The following is a 23,008-nucleotide window of genomic DNA, read 5'->3' on the forward strand; positions in this document are numbered from 1 at the left end:
AAGAAACAACGTAAAATATTTTATGCTGCTTACAGGACGTTTGGTAATAGTCTTGAAAATAAGGCTTGTGACGTCATAAAGGATCTTTTGGCTGACCTGGGAGAAAAAACGGTCACTCCAAGAAACATTCCGCAAGATATATTTCATTGTGTTGCTAACATCATTTGTGCCATAACATTTGGGTTCAAATACGACAAAGATGACCCAGAATTCCATGCTCTCATGAACACTTTTAATGTTGTGCAGCAGTATGTTGCCCCTGGCAACCTCATTGATGCCATCCCGTTGCTAAGGAGATTGCCTTTGAAGAGCGTGATTAAACTTAAGTCGGCCACTAATCTTTTGGACACGATTGTTTTGCGAATATACGGGGAGCACGAAACCGCAAATCCAGTGGAAGACTACGATTTGACGCATGCGTTTCAGAAGCAATCAGATGACATCATGGATAGTAAGAGTAATGACGTCATTTTAACGAAGGAAGAAATAACTTGTATGATAAAAGATATTTTTCTAGCGGGAATTGAAACCTCGACGTCAGTGATCACGTGGGGGCTGTATCTCTTGGCTTTTCATTCAGATATACAAGATCAGATTTACGAAGAGATGATGCAAGTTCTAGGCCCCGATTCTCCCCCGACATTTTCCGACCGTCATCGACTACCTTTGCTCTGGGCAAGCATCACAGAAACGTTAAGATATGGGTCTATTGTACCTTTACTTCTACCCCATAGGGCAACATCCGATGCAAAAATTAACGGTTTTCACATTCCTAAAGACACGACTGTAATCGTAAATGCCTTTGCTATTCATAATGACGCAAGAACTTGGCATGACCCGCATGTCTTTAGGCCAGCCCGATTTTTGAATAGCTGTGGAAATTATTCGACACCACCGCCTTTCTCGACGCTTCCATTCTCGGCAGGCAGTCGCGTTTGTGTCGGAGAGACTCTCGCGAAGATGGTTGTGTTCGATGTCATTGCCCGGATGTTATATAGTTACCGTATGACATTGGTAAACATGAAGTATCAGAGAGTGGAAGCTGACATGACGAATACAGCTTCTATTCTTAAGCCGAAACATTTGCAAATAGCTCTTGAAAAACGTTGTGTCGTAAAAACTGACGCAGTTGATGAAACGATAAAATGTCACTTTTAGTTTTTTACTCTTGGTTTAATGACCAGTAGATTCATACGTTAAAATCTTTCATACTTAATTTTGTATATTATCTTGATGTAATCTTTCTTATATATTTAAAATAATAGTATTGTTCTTTAAATGCATAAATTTTTTTCGAATTACAAAAATTATAAGCAGTGTTCAATTTGTCTTCTGTCACCGTGCATCAAGTACATTACCCCTTCTTATCCTTGCATGTAGTAGATTACCCTCCTTATCCATGCATGAAGTACATTACCTCTTTCATACATGCATGTAGTAGATTACTCTCCTTTTCCATGCATGAAGTGCATTACCCCTTCTTATCCATGCATGAATTACATTACCCATTTCATCCATGCGTGTAGTAGATTATCCTCCTCGTCCATGCATAAATTACATTACCCATGCTATTCATGTATGAAGTACCGGATCCCTCGTTATCCATGCATGAACCTTTCTAATCTTTGTTTGATTTTCAGACACTGGCTCTAATAACAGTGGTTTTTACCAGTTGCAAGCTGTTCTGACTCATCAAGGACGATCATCGTCATCTGGTCATTATGTGGCATGGATCAAAGGGAGTAACAGTGAGTAAAGGTTATTAAATTGCATGGATCAAAGGGTGTAATAGGGAGTAAAGTCTTATATCATTGGACTATAGTTTCTTTCTTCAACCCCTTCTGACCTTAGGTACTAAACATTTTGCATCGGGGTGATAAACACCTCGATTCAAACGTTTAAACACAAAAGATTCGCGAGCTTCGCTTTTGCTTTTATATTGTCAACATATGTCTCGTTGCTGCGAGCTTTTTTCGTAAAGGTCAAGTCCAACGTTACGTCAATTTCCTGTGCGTTTTATTTTTCTAAACAAGCCCGTTGCAAAACATTTTAATCCATTCGAGATCTTTATAACAAGTGAAAGAACAACAGCCATTAATATAATAAACATCGGTGAAAGTATTATTATATCTCGTATTGCATCCAACGCGAGGAGTTTCTCCGCATTATAAGAACCGTTACCTTCTTCATGATAAAGAGTCTTGACCAAGGTAATCCCGCATAAAATAACGTGTATAGCTAAAAAGATAGACTCCACGATATTATCGCGTTTGGTCTGAAAGGGGAACACCAGCATGTGACATATCAAAATCGCCACGCAGATCGTTAAAGCGACCAGCATTCGTAATTTAACATCGTAGAGAAAAGTCAGCACGACAATTAAAACCAGTCTACGAAAGATGAGAAATCCTTCCCACGGTATGCGCGAAGTTGTGGAACATTCATCGGCTTTATAAAGTCTGAATGGACCCTGTAAGACATGAAGTATCCTAGAAATACTGTTCGTACTCTTTGCGGTATGACATTCGATGTTTGTTTCTTCATTGTTCGTGTTTATCTCACATATATCCTGCATCGTATGGTCGTTGTTATGTTGTCCCATTCTCGTGAAACCGCGTATCCTTGTGAATAGATACAGCCAATAGCAGCAGAAGGGTAGAGGGAAGAGGCAAGCGATACAGAAGTGCTTGACGGTGATCTTTCAAGTCGTAGAAGGTGCGATCCGAGAACAGGAACAAGACAAAACGGCAGTATGGATGTTATGAAATATGCCAGGAAAATATATTGATATAGCTGATAACATTTAACGTTGCCGTTAATGTGGAGAACTTGTTCATCATCCAATGGAACACAATGCAGCAAGGATAAACAGAGTTGAGTGGATGATGCGTACATAAGGAGGAGATGAGCGTATATGCTGAAGCAATGCGCGCCTCGAAACTTTGGTCTTTTCCGTCGTCTCTTGCATCAGTCTCGATGGAAAACGGGATGTCTCGTGACGTGTAAGATTTAAAGCGTTTACAGACGAAATTCTTTAAAATTGTTGCCGTGAACAGCACGGCAAGAAATGTGAAGGACGTAGCCCAGCGAGTGAAGGATTGTTTGTTTTGTGACGTCATTAAGGTCACGAATTGGACATTCCAGGAATGGAATACTCATGATGATGAAGTTGAAAATTTCTCCGATCTTATTACGTACTTCCGTCATGGCTGTTTGACGGGATTCAAAATTAGTTGGACTCACCAAGAAACGGCTGATTTGGTAATAGTAGAATACGATCTTCAACAATCCGCTGTTGGTTTCTTTGGAGGAAGTGAAAAAAATTCGCCTGACAAATCGAATTATTTCTTTATGGTAGAGAAAAAACACTAAATAAACGATACAGTAGCCGAGGCCAAAGAGAATAGCATCATAATGACCGCAGTTAGCATTTGGAATGCATGCTGCAGAAAACAACGATACCGACATGCCATGCGGGCATTCCCCGCAAATTTTACCTTGTCTCTTTCCATGGCAACTACTGTATGTGACGCAGTCATTGCCTTGGCAACAGTAACCGTGTGGGCATCGTATGAAGCGGACTGATTGGTTGACTTTATGTCCCCAGTAGTTTGGCTTTGCTGTCAGGTGACCATTGTAACATTGACCGCCATTCGCGCAGTCCTGACAATTGATACTGTTGGTGATATTGTTATGAAGTATCGCACGACTTACCGAATAAGTATTCCGCTGACATGGTTTACATTTTACCACGAAATCGTTGCATTCAACGTATGCCTTATTTTTGCCCTCGTAACAAAACATCTTTTTGGACATCACATATCCGTAGGGACAAAGGATCTTGAAGTTGTCCTGAAGACGGAAACGACGTACATTATAGGGCTTCGTGAAAATGTACGCGATGACGTTTAGTTCATGTTGAGTCGCGGTGATATTAAACGTGTTGTTTTTTTGAAACACCACGAAGTTCTTTTTTTGTGAGAAGATTAGCGTCGAGGACGATGCAGGATTCGAGTTCTCGAAATAACAGTCCCTAAATATGACGGAAACACTGTATGAGGCTACGCCAATGACAGCATCGTTGGGCTCATTTCCGCCATAGTTATCGATAAACGTGCATTTTGTGAACAGAAATTTTCCAGGATTTAAATGGAGATTGTAAAAACGACTTGAGCGATATTTATGCGTGTTTATGAAAGTGTTGTTGACGAAACGTACAGCTTTGCCTCGAAGGCCACCACGCGAACGATCAAAAAAAACGTACAAAACGGATGATGTGTTTTCAAATAACGAATTAGAAATAACAACATCAAAGATATCTACTTTTTTTTTGCAGCGGCTCAAGTCGAAGTATTGTTCCTGTGCAACGGTTGTCTTTTAGTGTTAGGTTATTTAGATGAATAAGCGTTTGTTTTCGTTTCTTTGCGAACTTGTTCCCCTTGATATAAAGCGTATTTCCTGTTTTAGTTCCTGTTTTAGTTCCAGTGCATATTCCAAAATGATCTGCGAATTTGCTGCTTACAATTGTGACATTACTATAGACTGCCATTGGCAATATTTGTAGAACCGATCCGCACATTTTCTTTTGCTCGCCATGAAAATGACAGTTTGACACGAAAACGGTCGTATGTTGAACGTAGAGTGTCTTTTTTTCCGTAATTGTTCGAAGAGAAACAGAACTGGCGCGAAATGTACTGTCGACAAGATGTGCTGTTAGATTTAGACAACTCATTGACGCCGATGGGAACGTACGACCATAAAAAGTACTCTTGAGGATCGTGATGGAACAATCGTGAGCTGATTTTGTTGCGATTGCTATATTGGAAACTTGGAAAACGCATTTCCTGATGTAAAGTGCGAATCTTGATCGTTTATCGCAGCGAATGGCCGAGTTTGAAGATATCAGAATCAAATTCGTCGTGTTTATGGTGATCTTTTCATTCAGTGATGGTATTTTGAATAATTGAGCTCCTCTTTTGCATTCAATTGTCGGTTTGCTTTTGTGACCTATGAACGTTAGGGACTTGTTAAGATATGTAACTGTTCTTGAATCTTGGCATTCGTCATATGGCTTGTGCGCATATTCAATGAGAATCTTCTCACCAGGCCTTGCAATCGTTATGGCGTGTCTGATCGTTCGACAAGGACGATTTCTAAAACCACACGATGGAAAATCTGCGCCATTTTGACTGACGAACAACGATTTTGAAACTACACTTTGACAAGCTAAAGAAGGAAATTCGATTATAAACGCTCTATCTCATCATTTGTTCCTGTAAGAACTCTTTAGGAAATTGCTAAATGAAATTTGACAGTCTATTTTTACTCATTCGAAAAAACTTTGTTTTGTAAGAAGGTGCTTCCTTTTAGGGGGGTGGTTCCATTAAGGGAAATTCTTTTACGGGGCGGTTACTATGTGTGCGGGGGGGCTCAAGGGGGCGGTTACTTTCGAGAATGAGCGCCAGTTTTAATTCACTGGGATGAGTACGTTGTGGTCAACGCAAAAGAAACTGCTTAGTTAGGATTGATGTATTTTAGCTACGAAGTAGTTGTTTTATTACTGAGTGTGATGAAATATGTTTAAGTTAGTCACGGTTGAAGCATCGAGCGCCGTTTTGTGAAAGTTGATATGATTTAAGTTGAAACCAAGTATTTGTTTGCGTAGAGACAAGTCTCATGCAAACACGAGTTACGTATTAAAAAATCATTGAATAAAGAATCTAAAATGTCCGTTTGCTGTTTTTGCATCAACTGTGGCGTCATCGCCATCATTTCAAATCACAGTAACTTCAAGAAAAAAGAACTTCACGACAAATTGAGTGAATTTCTACCAAAAAGTGTTCACTTGTTCGTGATGATTTAAATTCCAACAACTTACCCAGATCGAATACACTGAAGCAGAACATGACAGAAAACCTCCAACTCAAAGCCATTTTTGCGAAAAACTTTTCAAACGAAGAGAATGATGAAGTAAAAACGTAGAAACGATGGACGTGGAATGAAGTGGGAATCCTTGCATTGGTCTTATATTAAATAAATCTGTGTGGGCAGCAAGCGTCCGTTTAATATCATTAATCATGTCTTGAAATGACAGGTGTTAGTTTACACGTGGTAGGTGGGGCGAACGCTTCAACTTCCTCTTTTCGTTTGTCTTTTTTTTCAATCGTAATTTTGTCCGACTTTTGAGTATGAAAACATGCGCTTAAGTTGTGTAATCAATGTCTGGAACTAATTTTGCAGGGGATGCAATGCGCTTTTATGTTCTGTTAATATATTTTAGACTCTTGAGAATGACTGTTGCTGGTGTTGACTGACGTTTCGACAACTTTAGATGAAGATGACTCCCGCTAAGGTTGTCGAAACTTTAGTCATCATTCAACAACAAGAGTCTTTCTCAGGGCTCTATCTACATCCACAAACATGTAGCTATACTCCCGGGTTCAAACCATTTACTTTATATTTTAGACTCTTGGATTAAGTGCGACGACGATAAAATAACGCACATTACTGAAGAAGATGTTTTGAAATTATCCGGGGGAGGTAAGATCATCCTCTGCCTAAGTTTTAATGGTGATTATCATTGTGTTAGGTATCTGCTGCTGAAGTTTTAGTTGAATTTAGAGGAAGGGTTCTTTGAAAATTTTGTCAATGCCTTATGATCATGTTTTTGCTTCTTTTTGTGTTTGGGTTAGAGCCTCTCAATGGTATTGCAATTTTTATATATATTGCAATCAATTATCGTATCACAATGTCTAAACATTCTTTCAAATATAATGTTACCTTTCTTCATGCCGGCTAAAACTTTTCAGCTAGGAAAAGACTTATTTTGCGTGGGTTTCATCGTCAATTGAGACGTTGAAACGAAAGCGAAACAAAATCTCGAGCATGTGCAACCCTCGAACTTCGGTCTCGGGCTTGCACTGATCTTCTCTCGAGTTCACCCAAAGGTCTCCTCGGTTTTCATAAGCCTGTGCAAACACAGTAAAAATCTTTTATTTCTTAAATAATTTTAATCTAGTCTATTTTAATACATCATTTGCTCATCATTGGAGCACATTGAACATTCCATTATACGCTTTGACTTATCAATAGTCATTTAGAAAATTCATTAGCGCGAAGGAATAATCAAGAGCATTAGTCGAAAATCAATAATATTTATTTATGCCGGCATAACAATAAAGTAGCATTAACGTGCATTCCATAAAATCAAATAAACATGTATATACTTTGCACGAAAGACGTCTTTCCCAACAGAAATAGTCTATCGCAGATAGTCTTCTACAATTGCAACACCCCACTTCTATGTCATACAAAATAGCTTTGATTTTATTTGAATGTCTGGTTTATTTTAATGATCCTTGGTTAAGGCTGTTTCTCCTTTAGGTGACTGGCATTGTGCATATGTGTTGCTATACGGGCCGAGAAGACTAGAAATCATTAAAGAATCTTCGTGATCACGTGATCTTAAGAAGAAGTGGATTTTGTACCTTTAAAGAATGCGGTATTGTGCCGATATGTCTATGGGTTGATATCATCTTAAAATCTCCTGTTGAGTAATTTGTTTCAAATCAACACTGCAGTATTTTCTTCAGTGTCATCGAGACAGTTAAGTTTATACGCTAGCCAATTGACAATTGTCAAAAAGATTTGTATTTTAAAGATTTGATTATTTGTACATGGAGAAATTGCGTTTTCGATTTTTACAAATTCATTTCGATGAAGGCATGCAAATTGTAACTTTTTTTTAAATGGCGAACGACAAAGTTTTGCTTTTACTTTTGCTTTTCTTGTCTTTAAAAAACAGGTAAGCAATTTTTTTTTATCATTTAGTGTTTACAAATACTTATGTTGTATGTTTAAAGTTTTCATTCGTTGTTACTCTCAACCACAAAGATTTTGTAAACATATTGTTGTAGGACAACATTGATTTAGAAAATAACGATGAGACGTTCTGTTGATTAACATGTATACTTTAGGGTACACTATACACATGAGTACTTGACCGTACACTATACACATGAGTACTTGACCGTACACTATACACATGAGTACTTGACTATACACTATACACGTGAGTACTTGACTATACACTATACACATGAGTACTTGAGGTTACATTATACACATGAGTACTTGCCAATGTCAAGTACTGAATTTTGTGTACCTCTTCTATTCAACGTATTGTAGGACACATTTGTATGACGTTAGAAAAAGTTTTGAGCGAAGAATTTAAGGAATAAATGTGTTACTTTTGTGTTCTCAACTTACATTTGTCTTTTGTTGAGCATCATGACTTACCTCTATCACCAAGACTTACATCTGTCATCGTGGTGTCACTGTATTTTACGCTAACTTGGAGAATTTCACAATTATTCTTTTACAAATATATCAAAATATAAACTATTGCTACTCTTGGATAATGAATAATTCAGACAGGGTTGCTGCGAATACTGGGGATTAAATTAATTTTATTCTTGCTAGTTCATTTCGTGCTTCAAAAAATGTCCATTTGTCATTGCTCTGCACGATGATTAACGTTCACTCTTTAATGGAATTTATATCGCTACCGTATCGTTTTTTTCGTTCCATTGGTGAAAATTACTATAATGGCCCGTTGAAGATTGGCACTAACTACAAAATATTTCAACGCATTTTCATTAATGATCAGGTGCGATATTTTTTATACATTTTCATCTGCATTGATTGCTGCAATTTATATTCAAATATAAATGTTCACTTCGTTTCAGGGTGATTATTATTCCACTGACTCGAGTCCAGTGGCAGCAACTGCCCAAAAGCACAAGTCTTCAGGTTTGTGTTTGCTTTCAATAGCATAAGGGAAATTTATCGATGTCTAAAGTGCAATGCTTCAAAATATTTGTAAATCTCAGTACAGACAAGTGCCAGAAATTTTTTAAGGATGAGTAGAGATATTATTTGATGATACAACCGATTTAATTGCAACAAATAACTGCCTTAGTGATTTTGTGTACTTCGTCTCTAACTTCATTGCGTTCCAAACCTAACTTATACCATAAATAAATCATGAATAGTTGACAGGGATGAATACATGAGGTGTGAGAGCGGTTACACCCTCAGCTTTAGAAAAATGATAAAATGATCGCTTAAAGACAACATTGGTTGGTAATGTTATGATTTGTCATTCATTTTTATCTTGTAGACGGTGGAAATACTGGTGCTATTGCTGGTGTAGTTGGGAAAATACCTTCAACTGAAATTCACATACCCATTTGTGTAATTTGCACCCTGTTTGAGGACATTAAACCACATTTGTATACATTCAACCACATTTGAAAACATTCATCTACATTTGAATACATTCATTTACTTTTGTGTACATTCAACCACTTTTGGAAACATTCATGTACATTTAAATACATTCATCTACTTTTGTGTACATTCAACCACATTTGAATACATTCATGTACATTTGAATACATTCATCTATTTTTGTGTACATTCAACTACATTTGAATACATTCATCTACATTTGAATACATTCATCTACTTTTGTGTACATTCAATTACATTTGAATACATTCATCTACATTTAACTGTATTGAACTACATTTGACCGGCAATGAGTGCTTTGACATCAACATGTGTATTATTGACATCTTGCCGTGTATGCACGTTCATCCTGGTTTGGTTTACAAAGTTTTACGAGAAATTGAGAAATCGTCTTTTGGTGAATCATCCATTTATGTTTCCTTTGTAGGAAAAAAGCGAGGAAAGAGTTGTTGGTAAAGTGGAAGTTGAGGCGAGATTGTCGAGATACAGCTACCCCAAACAGGTGATTTTCATCGTGATCAATTAGCTGGGAAAATGTAATAGTCAGTGGCGAAGCAAACGCGTTAATTAAGGGATGAGGAGTGGTGGGTAGATAACAAATTCATCTATGCACGTCTTTATGCATGGAACACAATGGAACTCAATACGGCAGGACATGCATATGTGGAATATATAGATATGTGCTACTCCCTCCCCCCAGTTATCGTGCTTGCTACACCACTGTTCATTATGCATATTGCTTTAAAATTACTCGTTGTTAATGGTCGTGTATGAATTTTTTGAGTTGCGTATTCCTGTTGTTTTATTGTACTTTGAATGTTTGTGATGTCGTTTTCAAAGAGTTTCATCATTATTTTTGTAGCAGTTATTTCAATGGCGAGTCCAATGTGGTCGTTAGTTATGAAGTGAATGGAGTAAGTACTGTTTAAACTTCTTCCATTTCTTATGCATCTTTACGTGGCTAACTTTAATACTTAAGTCATTTTTTTTTTGGGGGTTTGAGAGAGAAGAATTAATGTAAAATATAAAAAGTATCAGACTTTTTACTCAACATCTTTTATCGAACATTTATCGATTGGGCAATAAATGCAGAACACACCAGTGAGCAAAATATTTGCTTTGGGCAAAAATCCCAAAATTTAAACAGGCAAGAAAGTTAATGACATGACGATAAGGGAAACTGTAGATTACTGCCTGCAAATTATTGACATTTCCTTCATCTTTATTGAAACAGGTTTTCGCCGTTATTTCCTTTTTGGATTTTGATCGTTCCCTCCACACCATAGAAAGGTTGCTATGCATATTTTGCCGTATTAAATTAATTTTTTAGGCTTTTTGACATGCATACCTACATAAACATTGACTACCCTCCCCACCCCCACAATTATCGAGGCTATTATAGCGCCACTGTATTCTCGCCCTTGATGAGTTAAAATTATACTGCAATATGGGATTAGGATTAGATCAGATGACATGAGTTTAAGATCATTGCATGATACAGGTATGCAATGTCAGGGGGGTGGAGTTTAAGATAATTGCATGAGACAGGTATGCACTGTCAGGGGTGGAGTTTAAGATAATTTCAATATACAGGTCTACACGGTCAGGGGGGTGGAGTTTAAGATTATTGCATGATACAGGTATGCACTGTCATGGGGGTAGAGTTTAAGTTCATTGCATAATACAGGTTTGCACGGTCAGGGGGTGTTTAAAATCATTGCATAATAAACGTCTTCATGGTCAGGGAGTGGAGTTTAAGTTCATTGCATAATACAGGTTTGCTCTGTCAGGGGGGTGGTGTTTAAAATCAATGCATGATAAACGTCTTCATGATCAGGGAGTGGAGTTTAAGTTCATTGCATAATACAGGTCTGCACTGTCAGGGGTGGACTTTAAAATGAATGTATAATGCAGGTTTGCACGGTCAGGGGGTGGTGTTTAAAATCATTGCATAATACAGGTTTGCACGGTCAGGGGGTGGTGTTTGAAATCATTGGATAATACAGATTTGCACGGTCAGGGGTGTGGTGTTTAAAATCATTGCATAATAAACGTGTGCATGATCAGGGGGTGGAGTTTAAGTTCATTGCATAATACAGGTTTGCACGATCAGGGGTGTTTAAAATCATTGCATTATACAGGTCTGCACAGTCAGAGGGTGGAGTTTAAGATCATTGCATAATACAGGTTTGCACGGTCAGGGGGTGGCGCTTAAAATCATTGCATAGTAAACGTCTGCATGATCAGGGGGTGGAGTTTAAGATCATTGCATAATACAGGTCTGCACTGTTAGGGGGTGGATCTTTATGATTCTAACCATTGCTCCTTTTCCTTCAGGAATTTTTTTTCTTCCACATTATCAAGCTGATGTTTTATCAAAGTCTCACATCTACAAAGGTGATACTGTGTCTTTTTACATCCTGGAAAACAAAAGGTAAATTATATTCTTTGCTATAGCGTTGAAAGCTTGTACTGTTTCTCTAGATTGTATCACGTGCTTCATCACGTGCATTACATTACGTGGTTAAGCAATGAATGCGCAGTCTTAAGAATGTTCTTTCTATTTTGGTGAAGTCTTTCTCCTTATTTCTACGTTTTGATATGCTACCTTACACAAGAAAACGCTTTGGTTAACGCTTATAACATGAACGTTAGTTTATTATTTACACGAACCATGTCCAATTTACGAGTCATGTCCAAATTGTTGTTTGTTTGATGCACTGCTACAGTTCATAAACCTCTATAGAAATGGGCAATGCTGTGCCGTGGAGTTGTTGCTGCTCGAAGCTTCGCCTCTTGTTTACGTTCAAGGAATTATCTGCTCGCTCATTGAATCGTTTGGCTTCATCGACAGAGCTGACAAAGTGAACGAGGTTTGTGTTTGGGCCGTTGCAGTTGCTCCCTGTAGATCAATATTGATAATTTATTGTTTAATACAAAATAAGTTTTATCAGTTATTTCACTTATGTATACGATTTGATCATTTGTAATTTATTTTACACACGATGACTTCTGATTGGCATTTGACGTAGGATTGGAAATTTTCGGTTTGCAAACGTGTCACGTGACTCATCTGACGTATTTTTGTGATAGCTGACGACAGCAACAAGTTTATTTTTGGAAATTTGTAAAATTTGTTTGTAAAAACTTGGCCAATTATTTTGTCAGGTAAAGAAGTTCCCCTCTCAGTGGAGCGTCTACCAGAAGGTACAGTGAAATTTGATGATGTGAGCAAAGACACATTTCAAGGCACCATCGAGAAAGTACATTGTCGGACAAAAAGACAGGAACCGTTAAATGGTGTGATATTATACAACACAAGCGATGGTAGTTCACAGCAGCCATATTGGGAGAAAGATGTCTTGGGGGAGTTCACCGTCTTGACTTGGGATGTTGTTGGTTTTAAAATTGCTACAGGTAAATATGGTTTGTTGTAACTGTTGGTATTATTTCAACATGTGCAAGATCAATGAGAGATGATTTTGTTGATCTAGGCAAGGAACAGTTTAAGACTGATCGAGATATCTAGTATATATAGATTAAGTTACGATCGATAAACCAGGCGGGAATCGTACACAAGATATGATCTTTACTGGATCATTAGAAAGAAAAGTTTAGAACTGATAGAGATCTTTAGTCTAAAGAAAGTTAGTTTAGTTTAGGCCTCTTTCTGTAGTAACACTGGATCAATAAGAGATGATCTTTACAGTAAGAACTGTTCAGAACTGATAGAGATATCTAGTATAAATAAAGTTAGATCAGTTTAAGTTTCCTTCTGAAATATTAGCCTAATTGGTTGTTAAAATCTAGGCTCTTATATGCCAAGTTTTACTTTGCTCCCTACTTCAGCCTCATATCTAATCTTAGTTAAAAATAACTTTGTTACTGTATCAATCGGTGCTAAATCGACAATTCTTTAAAACTTCAACTAGTCTTCCTTTGCTTAGACATTACCATGTTTAGAAGTAACATTTTGTTTTAAACTAGTTCGTTGTCCTCCTAATTGTTGATTGAATGTTTTGGTGTCTTGTTTAACATGCATGTCTGAACATTTGAAGAAAATACCAAACGTGTATGTACCTTACAGAATAACGAAGCTTTCAAACTATAGTTTTCCTTTGAGTGTTTCCAGTTGGATATGGCAACATGTCCATACAATGAAAGAAATTAACAAATTTTCTCCGTGATATCGGGAATATAAAGCACGCTTCCATCTTTTAGCCACTCAGTCAAGCGATACATCTCTCTTCTTTTCGTGCAGATCGGCGTGATTCTTTAAGAAGAGCAACGGAAATTCATCTCATCAAGGAAGTGGAAAGCAGCAATGGATGCAATGTCAGAGAAAGAGTAAGTTTTAATTCTCCTTTACATTTTCTAGTGTTTAGACTGCGTCATGAGGAAGCCATTTCTCCAAATTTAGCGGGAAATTGTTTACCTTTATCACTGTGATGGCAAATGTTAATTGCTTTGAGTTATGGTTTGACTTTTACCCCTCCTCGTCTATGAGTATTTTATCCAACCACCCCCGTCAAAAAAATTTACTCCCCCTCAAGTTGTACCTCCCTAAAAAGGTATACTTGCTCTCGAAGCATTCAAATTTTCACAATGTATCGTTGAAAATAAAGGTTTGTCCAAAGTATTTTACTGTCTTCAATCCAAATGAAGATATGATCTTCGCCGGTGCAGTGCTCTGACCAACTGAGCTATGAAGTCACACAGTGGTGAGCATGTCAATATTTGTTGGGCTCATGTTTTCTCGTGAAATGAATGTAATATGAATGTTTTTATGCAGTGCGGTGTTTGAAATTAAATGAAGATATGATCTTCGCACTTTGCTGGACAATTTTTAAGCAATCGTCTCAGGACCTGAAAAAATCAGGTGACTCAACGGGATTCGAACCCATGACCTCTGCGGTGCCGGTGCAGTGCTCTGACCACTGAGCTATGAAGTCACACAGTGGTGAGCAGGTCAATATTTGTTGGGCTCATGTTTTCTCGTGAAATGAATGTAATATGAATGTTTTTATGCAGTGCGGTGTTTGAAATTAAATGAAGAGTCACCTGATTTTTTCAGGTCCTGGGACGATTGCTTAAAAATTGTCCAGCAAAGTGCGAAGATCATATCTTCATTTACTTTCAAACACCGCAATGCATAAAAACATTCATATTACATTCATTTCGATAAAACATGAGCCAACAAATATTGACCTGCTCACTGTGTTCCTCAGTGGTCAGAGCACTGCACCTGCACCGCAGAGGTCATGGGTTCGAATCCCGTTGAGTCACCTGATTTTTTCATGTCCTGAGACGATTGCTTAAAAATTGTCCAGCAATGTGCGAAGATCATATCTTCGGTTATATTCCAGTTGGAATCAAGCCAGCTATGACAAGAAACCGTAAGTATCTTGTCAAATAACAACAATACCGTAGCGATTTAAATTCCATTAAAGAGTGAACGTCAATCGTATTGCAGAGGAATGACAATTGGACATTTTTTGAAGCACGAAATGAAGTAGCAAGAGGAAAATTAATTTAATCCTCAGTATTCGCAGCAATCCTGTTTTAATTATTTATTATTTAATAAAAGCATGCAAAATCAGTCGTATTCCTCCAATATATCTTGTGCTCTTTTTCTTTCTTAAGAAAACAGTTTTTAATTTTTCCAATTTTACGTGAATGGAGAACAATATGAGAGTGCACCATTGCTCTCTATCAAATCAAACCAGTTCTAATGTTATATTGCATTTCAACCAAATCCTTTTCTATTTAAGGTCATGTTTGTGATAATCCTCTATTAAAAAACGGAGAAAAGTTCCAAGATTCTTGGTTTACTGCCTTCCCAAAGAGTCGTAGTGCTGCTAAAGCAAGAATATCCAGTGGTAGTTCATGGTGTGCTCCAGCTGCAGATGGCAATTATTATTTTCAACTGAATTTCCCAAGTCTTTATGCAGTTAACGTTATCGCAATCTTTGGTGACAGTTCAAGTTCAAGCTTTGTAACTAAATATCACTTGCAGACAAACATTGATAGTTTGAGCTGGAAATCTGAAAAATCCCAGAAGGTAACAGTAGACTTATCGAATTTGTATATTATAAATTTAAAGGGAAATTTAAAAAAAAAGAATGAAGTTATAAACTAAGTAAACTTTTAAATTGCTATTTATATACAAACTTGTGTGCAGATGTTGATTCAGTGGTGTAGCCGGCACGCAAAATTGCTGGTTCTATGTAAATTTCAGATCATTATCATTATTCATTTCTTTAGAAATCTATTGTTTTTACAGTTAGTGAGCTCTGAGAAATTTACATATAGCACGACCAAATTTATGGGCTAGCTACGTCACTGTGTTGATTGTCTTGGTTACTCCTGCACTACGAAGGACTCTTGCATTTGATTATAAAGTTTAAATTGTAGATATGTGCATGATTTGAAGAGATACATAGACAATGCATAAACTACTCTCCTCTGGACTGCGTTAAACAAACCTCTCTTTTCTCTAACCTTGCTCTGCAAATACACGAAAATCAATTTTTTTGTTTTATTCCAGATTTATCTAGGAAACAAAAATGGTTACAATGATGCGGCTATAGAAAAGTTTTCTGGTGGCCTTAAGTCCAAAGCTTTGCGAATCTTTCCATTGAAATTTGTTGGTGCACCGTGTTTACGAATTGAAATTTGTGGTGGAGGTAAGAGGTAGAAAAAATATACCAGGTTTACTTTGCACTCTGAGCACTTAGTTTTTCAATATATAAAGTTTTTTTCTCTGAGTATTAATTAAACATGAGTTAGTTGACAAAACAGAACAATTTTCCATGAAGGCTGAAGTGTTAGTTTCTTTCTCTGTTGAAATAAACTTATTGAAACAAGCCTTTTCAACATGCAGTTAAGTTTAACACGTGTTATTGGAGAAAAAGCAGAACACTTATTTCACTTAGGGGCTACACATGGTTCAAATTGCAGATTTTTCTTTTATCGTGCAGACTTACTCCCAGACAAACCAACAGATCTCATTGCAACCAAATCTGCATCGACGTACTTCGAGATATCCTGGAAACATCCCAAAAAAACTGGTGTAAAACTTGGTACAAATATCTCGAATCCTCTTACAAGATATCTATTGATTTTGCTGAAGGATACTATGATTGTTTTTGATAAAACTCTGGAGGTAACTGACAAAAAACAATACAACATTACGAATCTGGTTCCTTACGCAACGTATAAAGTTAATGTAACCGCTGGCAATTCTGAAAGCTTTGGTAGATCAACTACAGCTAGTTTTAGAACTGCTGAAGATGGTGAGTTCATATCAGTTTTTGTGTATACATATCGGCTGTTGTTGCATTGATGGTGTTATTGCCATAGACGACTTTTGAAAGCTCAAATCTTTTCTGGTCGATATTTATTTCAATCATGTTTTTTTTATACTGTATTATGTTTAAGTTAACAATGACAGTGTACACTTGTTAGGACTTCTTTCTAAAGTGTATTTATTATTTTATATAAATCTTTAAAACAAATGTTTTTATTTTTGTTTAGTTCCCGAAGGTCCACCTTTAAATGTTCAAATTGTCGCCTTAAGCAGTTCATCGTTATCAGTTACGTGGGAGCCACCAGACAAGAACAAATCAAATGGAAAGATAGTCAATTACACAGTTTGTATTACACATTTGGAGAATAAAACATGTTCAATGAAGTATATGATCGAGGAACAGCGTTTGGACGTAAATAATGTGAAACCAGGAACAAAATATTATGTTCGTGTTTTAGCTTCTACAATAGTGGGATCTGGATGTTACAGCAATGTTACATGGGTATTTACAAATGGATGTAAGTTGTCTAAGGTTTATGCACAGGTTTGTTTAAGATGATAAATTTATTCAAGTTTATTTATTTAGTGGCACCTGAACTGTCCACCAAGCAGATTGGAAATACGTTGACTTATTTGTTGCAAAATCCAAATGTGGAATATCGGTAACTATGTATTTTACTAAAGCAAATTATTGTAAAAAAAACTTAAAGGAACATAAAAGTATTTTTTGAGTTTTTCGGATTCATGGCTAAGTATAGGACAGTTGATTTCATGTGGGATCGAGGTAGTCTAAATATCTCTCTGGGGAAAGCTTTGATGACTCGTCGCTTTTCTTTGGCATTGTGGATGCATGCATAACATATATTTTAACCATTAACAAAAGCAGAGGTTATGTATGTATTTTAAAAAATGTTTTGCCTTAAATTTTCAGATATTTCTATGTAGTCGCGATGAAAAATGTCACAGAAGAGATTCGATTGCCTTCTAACTTTAAAAACACAGACTTAGTGACTTACTCTAAGGCCATATCTTCCACACAACCAATGCCGTATATTGCTGCTGTAGTCTCTCGCAGAGACTTTAAGTCTGATTTTACACTTGGTCATGGTGAAAACACAACAAGGCGTTCCAATGGTGAAAATTATTATAATGGCCCGTTGAAGATTGACACTAGCTACAAAATATTTCAGCGCGTTTTCATAAATGATCAGGTGCGACCATTTATTTACGTTTTCATCAGCATTGATTGCTGCAATTTTTATTCAAATATAAATGTTTCAGGGTGATTATTATTCCACTGACTGGAATCCAGTGGCAGCAACTGCCCAAGAGAACAAGTCTTCAGGTTTGTGTTTGCTTTCAATAGCATAAGGGAAGTTAATCGATGTCTAAAGTGCAATGATTCAAGATTTTGCAAATTTCAGTATAGTAAAATGCCTGAAAATTTTTAACGATGAATATACATTTTGTTTGATGATATAACCGATTTAATTCCTACAAATAACTGCTTTATTGATTTTGTGTACGTCTTCTCTAATTTCATTGCGTTCCAAACCTAATTTATACCATAAATAAATAATAAATAATTAACAGGGATGACTACATGAGGTGTGAGAGCGGTTTCACCCTCAGCTTTACAAAAATGATCACTGAAAGACAATATTTGTTGGTAATGTTATGATTTGTCATTTAATTTTATCTTGTAGACGGTGGAAAAATTGGAGCCATTGCTGGTGCAGTTGTAGCTGCAATTTTGCTCATTATTTTTGTCATATTGGTCATTCTTTTTGTTAGGATCAATTCAAACTCTGCTACAGTGCAGTGAACTGCGTATTGTAGTTATTTGACGGCTACTAAAAGTTCTCAAAAATGGGGGAAGTTGAATTTTTTTCGCGAAATTATTAGACGTTTTCTGAAATTTAACGTACTATAGAAGAATATGATTAAGCATAGAATTTTATTTCCTTTTTAACTATAAGAGTGAACGAGAGTGAATGATTCTGAAGCGTATTTGAAAACAATTTGGAACATAACATCAAATTTTTAGGCTAAGGATGTAGTCAATATTTGAAATAGGATAATAGTTGAACTACTTTTTCTCTAAGTACATTAAATAAGAAATAAAGTTAAATTACAAACAAACAGTGGCGTAGCATGCTCAGTTATTTATTTAAATAAGTTGGGGGGAACGGAATTTTCATTCATCCATAATTTTGGATTTAATGGAATATATATGAATATGTACACACTGTCATCTCATTAATTTACCTGACGTAAGAAAGAAGTTTTAGTGGATGGAGTTTACTTTGTTACCAACTATGTTAGTGTTGGTATAATGTTGCTGTTCTTGTTCTTTCCTGTTTTTGCTTATTATCCCCATTATAATATTCATTTTAAACTCATTCAAAGTTATCGAGTTAATTGAATTTTCTGATAATTTGATTGCTAGAGTGCTAGGAGCATTATGTTTGGCTGTAGACTAGAGATCAACGAAAAAAAAAGAAATGGGTTTGAAGCTACCAGACAAGATTTTACAAAACAAGAAAAATGCATATGATCTCCCAACACATCCTTCTCTCCTATAGTTTTTTTGTCAACCCCTCTCCTTGTTTTTTAACACTGGCCGGAACACCCACCAAAAGACTGATCTAGGCAGTCGGTACTAAACTTCCGCAACATTAAACCCGTTTAAAATTTATATTTGCGTTCGAGTTATGTTTGAATTATGAGTAAAATATCAAATTGTTACAAATACAGAAATACAGAGCAATACAATGAAACATGAAGGTATCTTTATGAGAGTATAGAAGACTTGTGCGAATCAGCGAATCAGGCTACAGTTACAGAAAACATAGCCGACCCTCTCACGAGAATCTCCGGCACGTCGCATTTACAGATGACCAGAAGTGCCCGGTCAGAGCCCTCTATTAGTAAGAGTTGGGACATCTATTGTTATCCGTTTAGCTTACGTTGATTGGGCAATATTGATCACCTGATCAATTTCCGCCATTTTGGTTCCTAGTTTTGAAATTTCAGCTAGTGTTTATATAGCAATTGCTGCTAGTAATACAGTATTTTGAGATAATATTGCGATTTTTTTATGGATAAGTGTGTAATAACTGATTGTTGAAGACTACTAAATGTCATTACATATCGCAAGAATCGAGGATTACGAAAAAAATTAAAGAAATGCCTTTTCGTCGAACTTACGAAATTTGATTGCGTATGGTGATTGTTGTGCTGAACTGCTTTTGATATAAGGTTCAATTAACTGACTCAAGTAGAGAAACATTTTTGGGCCAAATAACATTGAAAAGTTCGTGCTGATGCAGTTTCAATAGTTTTCTTACTCCAAAGCTTGTTTTTTTAATCGAAGATGATTTCTCATTATGTTCTGAAATTGGTCAATCTACAAACCTCTCAATTCTCAGCCACTTCCACACTGAAACAACTACACCAAATCACAGAAACTCTTATGATTTTCCATGTTGTATTTATTATTTTAGTTCATCATTTAAAATGAAGTAATTATAATTAGGATATTCACTGAAACAGCTGAGTACAATATATTTTTGGTAATGAATTGTACAAATGTACTACTTCTGTAGCTCAAAGTAGAACATTACTTCTCTAGACTTGTCGATGATATTTTAATTGTAGGCTTTGGTTTATAAGATCAGAGGCATATCTCCATAATTTCAGCTATTTGGGCTTTTAATGTATATTACAACTGTTGCTGCCTTTCTCATATATATTAAAATATTGCTGGCTTTCTGATATATATTTAGGTGCTGCTAGCTTTTGATATATATATTTCACTGGCAATACAAGGCATAGAATTTGAACAAACGGGCTGAGCTCCTCCAACACACCCCTGTTTGATCATTAAACACATATAGAAGTTTCGTCATTCCTCAACCAATAAATTTAACTCTTTGCTAAATTAAAGATTGGATCAGACTCATATGCTGTATAAAAGACTACAAACAGTAGCATTTATAGCAAACAGACTGTTCTTCAACAACAGAAATGTTTCATATTATAGAAATAATATATTCATTTTAAAGAAATGCTTCACCAAAATTTTCAGCAGAATCCCTAACAAACTTTATTAGAAATAAACTTTAATACTTTATAAAGTGATAAAGGCGAAATAACTTCATATAAAGGAATAAAACATTTAAGGCCAAATGCATCTTGGTCAAATCATTGCATATTTCAATAACTAAAAAGTAAATAAGTCTGTCATCTTTCAGAATAAAAAATATCATGCTTGGATTAAATTGGGGGGCATAAACCACTCACTCGCATTAAATTGTTACAAATCTTGAACACAAATCTCTCCGGACCAAAACTGCCTGATTACTATGATTCGAAGTTTCGAACAAAGTCTTGTCCAACTATTTGAGAACACTGATGCCAGGATAACATTGCCGCTTGCCACTAAGCTTAAAGATCTTGAAAACTTGTTACAGAGTCGGAACATAAGCCGAGAAAACACGTTCACGTACGAAAAATACTTCTTACAATGGGTCACGATCAATTTGAAGCACGAACTAGTAAACCGCAAACGAAGCTCAAACCAATGAAATTAAATCAGGTCTGCCGCAAATCGTTAAAAAAACGCAAAGAGCTTGCTATTATTCCTAATATATTTGATACTACCATGGAATAAGCTTAAATTGCCTTCTTCTTTTGCATATAAACCCAATTTCCAATAGTATTATTATAGTTAAACTTTGCAAGTAGGAACCAAAATGGCGGCTCCGCGCTCGCCCCAGACCGTTTGTCCCAATTCTTACTAATAGAGGGCTCTGTGCCCGGTGTGTCAACTTTCAAGAGTTCACTGATGTCATGTAATATGGCGGATTGTAAAAATTTGGATGGTGTTGTAGTTACGGACGAAATTTTGTCCTCAAAAAGGTATTGATTTCTTTTTCAATATCAATTGTCAGTTCTTAAGTATTTCATTACATTTTTGTTCACTTTGTACTCCGTTGGCGTTAAGTTGACCTTTTAAATTGACAATCATTAGTCACCATGTTTCGAGACAAAGCCGATTAACAAAGACTCAGCAGACGGCAAAATATTCTCCTTTCCTGTATTTGTGTGCTATTCGTATTCTTCCTTTTGTTTTTTGCTTTTGCGGCATCCAATTTAATTAAAACTATACGCTACAGTTTCTTCAAATGACCATTATTGAAATAAATTAATAATCAAAGACTGACAAGCAATTTGATAATTTGATGGAAAAATTTTTCTTTTGATATTTGATGTCTTCAAGAAGTGAATCTCAGAATTGAATTTACAAATTGAAAAAGAACTTTAGTTGTGCCTCGACTCTTTTAAAGATACAAATGAATGCGTATCTTTTGTCTGATTTGTGTCGACATGATAGTTGTATGTTTGACTTCAAAATTATGAGTCGCCTTTATCTGATGTGATTCATGTTGAAAGTTTTAACTTATTTCTTGTCCGGTGATTAGTCTCTTGTGAAAATTGATTTGATGTTGAAACTTAACTCCTTATTTGTTCCAGTCTTAGTGTAGATTGATCTTTTGTATAATTACAATAGCTATGTTGCTGTATATAAATATTAAAGTCTTTATCACAAGGAATCCAGTGCAGTGGCTTTATTCCGTACTATTCACTATTGTAAAATATTTTGTGGGATTTGTCTCTTGTTACTCCTGTGTTATGCTGCTACACCATTCGCTCATCATTAAAGAAGATTGAACATTGAATTATGCAATTTTACTTTACAGTAGAACAGTAGAATATTCGTTATTGTGAAGGAAGAATCAAGAGCACCAGTAGACAATAGCATTTATTTATACTGCTTAGCAATTGTTAATATTCAAGTCGCATTAATGCGCATTTAATTCAAAAAAAGTTTGAATCCTTTGGATACGAAGACATTTAAATAAACAAATGTATATGTTGTGCAACAGATAGTGTGTTGTAATAGGTATAAACTGTTGCACATTGTCTGTTGCAATTGCGACACTGCACTTCTCTTTTCTTACAAAGTATGTATATACATGTTGTGCTATTGATTGTTAACTGCTGCTCTTGATGATAATTATTCTACAGCACTATTGATAAGTCAAAACATGTAATTGAATGTCCCATGTTATTAGATGATGAGCAAATGATATTTTTGAAGAAATGTTAAATTACTTTCTGGTTATTTGCTAGAATAAATGTCGCAAAGCAGAAAAGATGAGGAAATTCATCACAAATCATAGACAGTCCATGTTAAGGAACTTTCATATTGGCAAGTCATAGCTACACGAACAATCTTAACTATTCACAGCAGATTTCGCCTTTTTGTTAAAAGGCAAATGGATTATATTATTCGGTGAATTAGGAAAATTGGGAGGAGCA

The 23,008-nt window shown here is 36.0% G+C and overlaps 3 protein-coding genes across 6 annotated transcripts in view; all 3 read left to right on the forward strand.

Annotated features, from left to right (window-relative positions):
• Window positions 1-7,644, forward strand: part of LOC124450299 (ubiquitin carboxyl-terminal hydrolase 14-like) — an 86,059-nt gene extending 78,415 nt beyond the window's left edge. For all 4 annotated transcript variants that reach the window (XM_047000938.1, XM_047000937.1, XM_047000940.1 and 1 more), the window contains 3 exons: window positions 1,641-1,748; window positions 6,466-6,540; window positions 7,384-7,644. In XM_047000938.1, the coding sequence (XP_046856894.1) occupies window positions 1,641-1,748; window positions 6,466-6,540; window positions 7,384-7,454 (254 nt within the window). In that variant the 3' untranslated portion in view covers window positions 7,455-7,644. The remainder of the gene's footprint in view (window positions 1-1,640; window positions 1,749-6,465; window positions 6,541-7,383) is intronic.
• Window positions 1-23,008, forward strand: part of LOC124450288 — a 76,608-nt gene that overhangs the window by 16,312 nt on the left and 37,288 nt on the right. The window contains exons 3-8 of the mRNA XM_047000920.1: window positions 15,084-15,373; window positions 15,860-15,998; window positions 16,293-16,607; window positions 16,849-17,139; window positions 17,208-17,283; window positions 17,553-17,832. Of these exons, the coding sequence (XP_046856876.1) occupies window positions 15,084-15,373; window positions 15,860-15,998; window positions 16,293-16,607; window positions 16,849-17,139; window positions 17,208-17,283; window positions 17,553-17,832 (1,391 nt within the window). The remainder of the gene's footprint in view (window positions 1-15,083; window positions 15,374-15,859; window positions 15,999-16,292; window positions 16,608-16,848; window positions 17,140-17,207; window positions 17,284-17,552; window positions 17,833-23,008) is intronic.
• LOC124450298 lies at window positions 7,819-9,466 on the forward strand. Its single transcript, XM_047000936.1, has 3 exons — window positions 7,819-8,668; window positions 8,748-8,811; window positions 9,182-9,466. Exons 1-3 carry the CDS (start codon window positions 8,528-8,530, stop codon window positions 9,313-9,315), a joined length of 339 nt encoding a protein of 112 aa, XP_046856892.1. The 5' UTR covers window positions 7,819-8,527; the 3' UTR covers window positions 9,316-9,466.

This window comes from Xenia sp. Carnegie-2017, unplaced genomic scaffold, assembly GCF_021976095.1.
Source record: "Xenia sp. Carnegie-2017 unplaced genomic scaffold, XeniaSp_v1 HiC_scaffold_24, whole genome shotgun sequence".
Classification (NCBI taxonomy): Eukaryota; Metazoa; Cnidaria; class Anthozoa; order Malacalcyonacea; family Xeniidae; genus Xenia; species Xenia sp. Carnegie-2017.

Excerpts from the sequence above, each read along its gene's own strand:
- LOC124450298 (XM_047000936.1), top strand. The coding sequence starts at position 8,528 with ATGATTAACGTTCACTCTTTAATGGAATTTATATCGCTACCGTATCGT. Across the intron at positions 8,669-8,747 it reads GCATTTTCATTAATGATCAG|GGTGATTATTATTCCACTGA; the intron begins GTGCGATATTTT and ends ACTTCGTTTCAG. Across the intron at positions 8,812-9,181 it reads CCAAAAGCACAAGTCTTCAG|ACGGTGGAAATACTGGTGCT; the intron begins GTTTGTGTTTGC and ends TTTATCTTGTAG.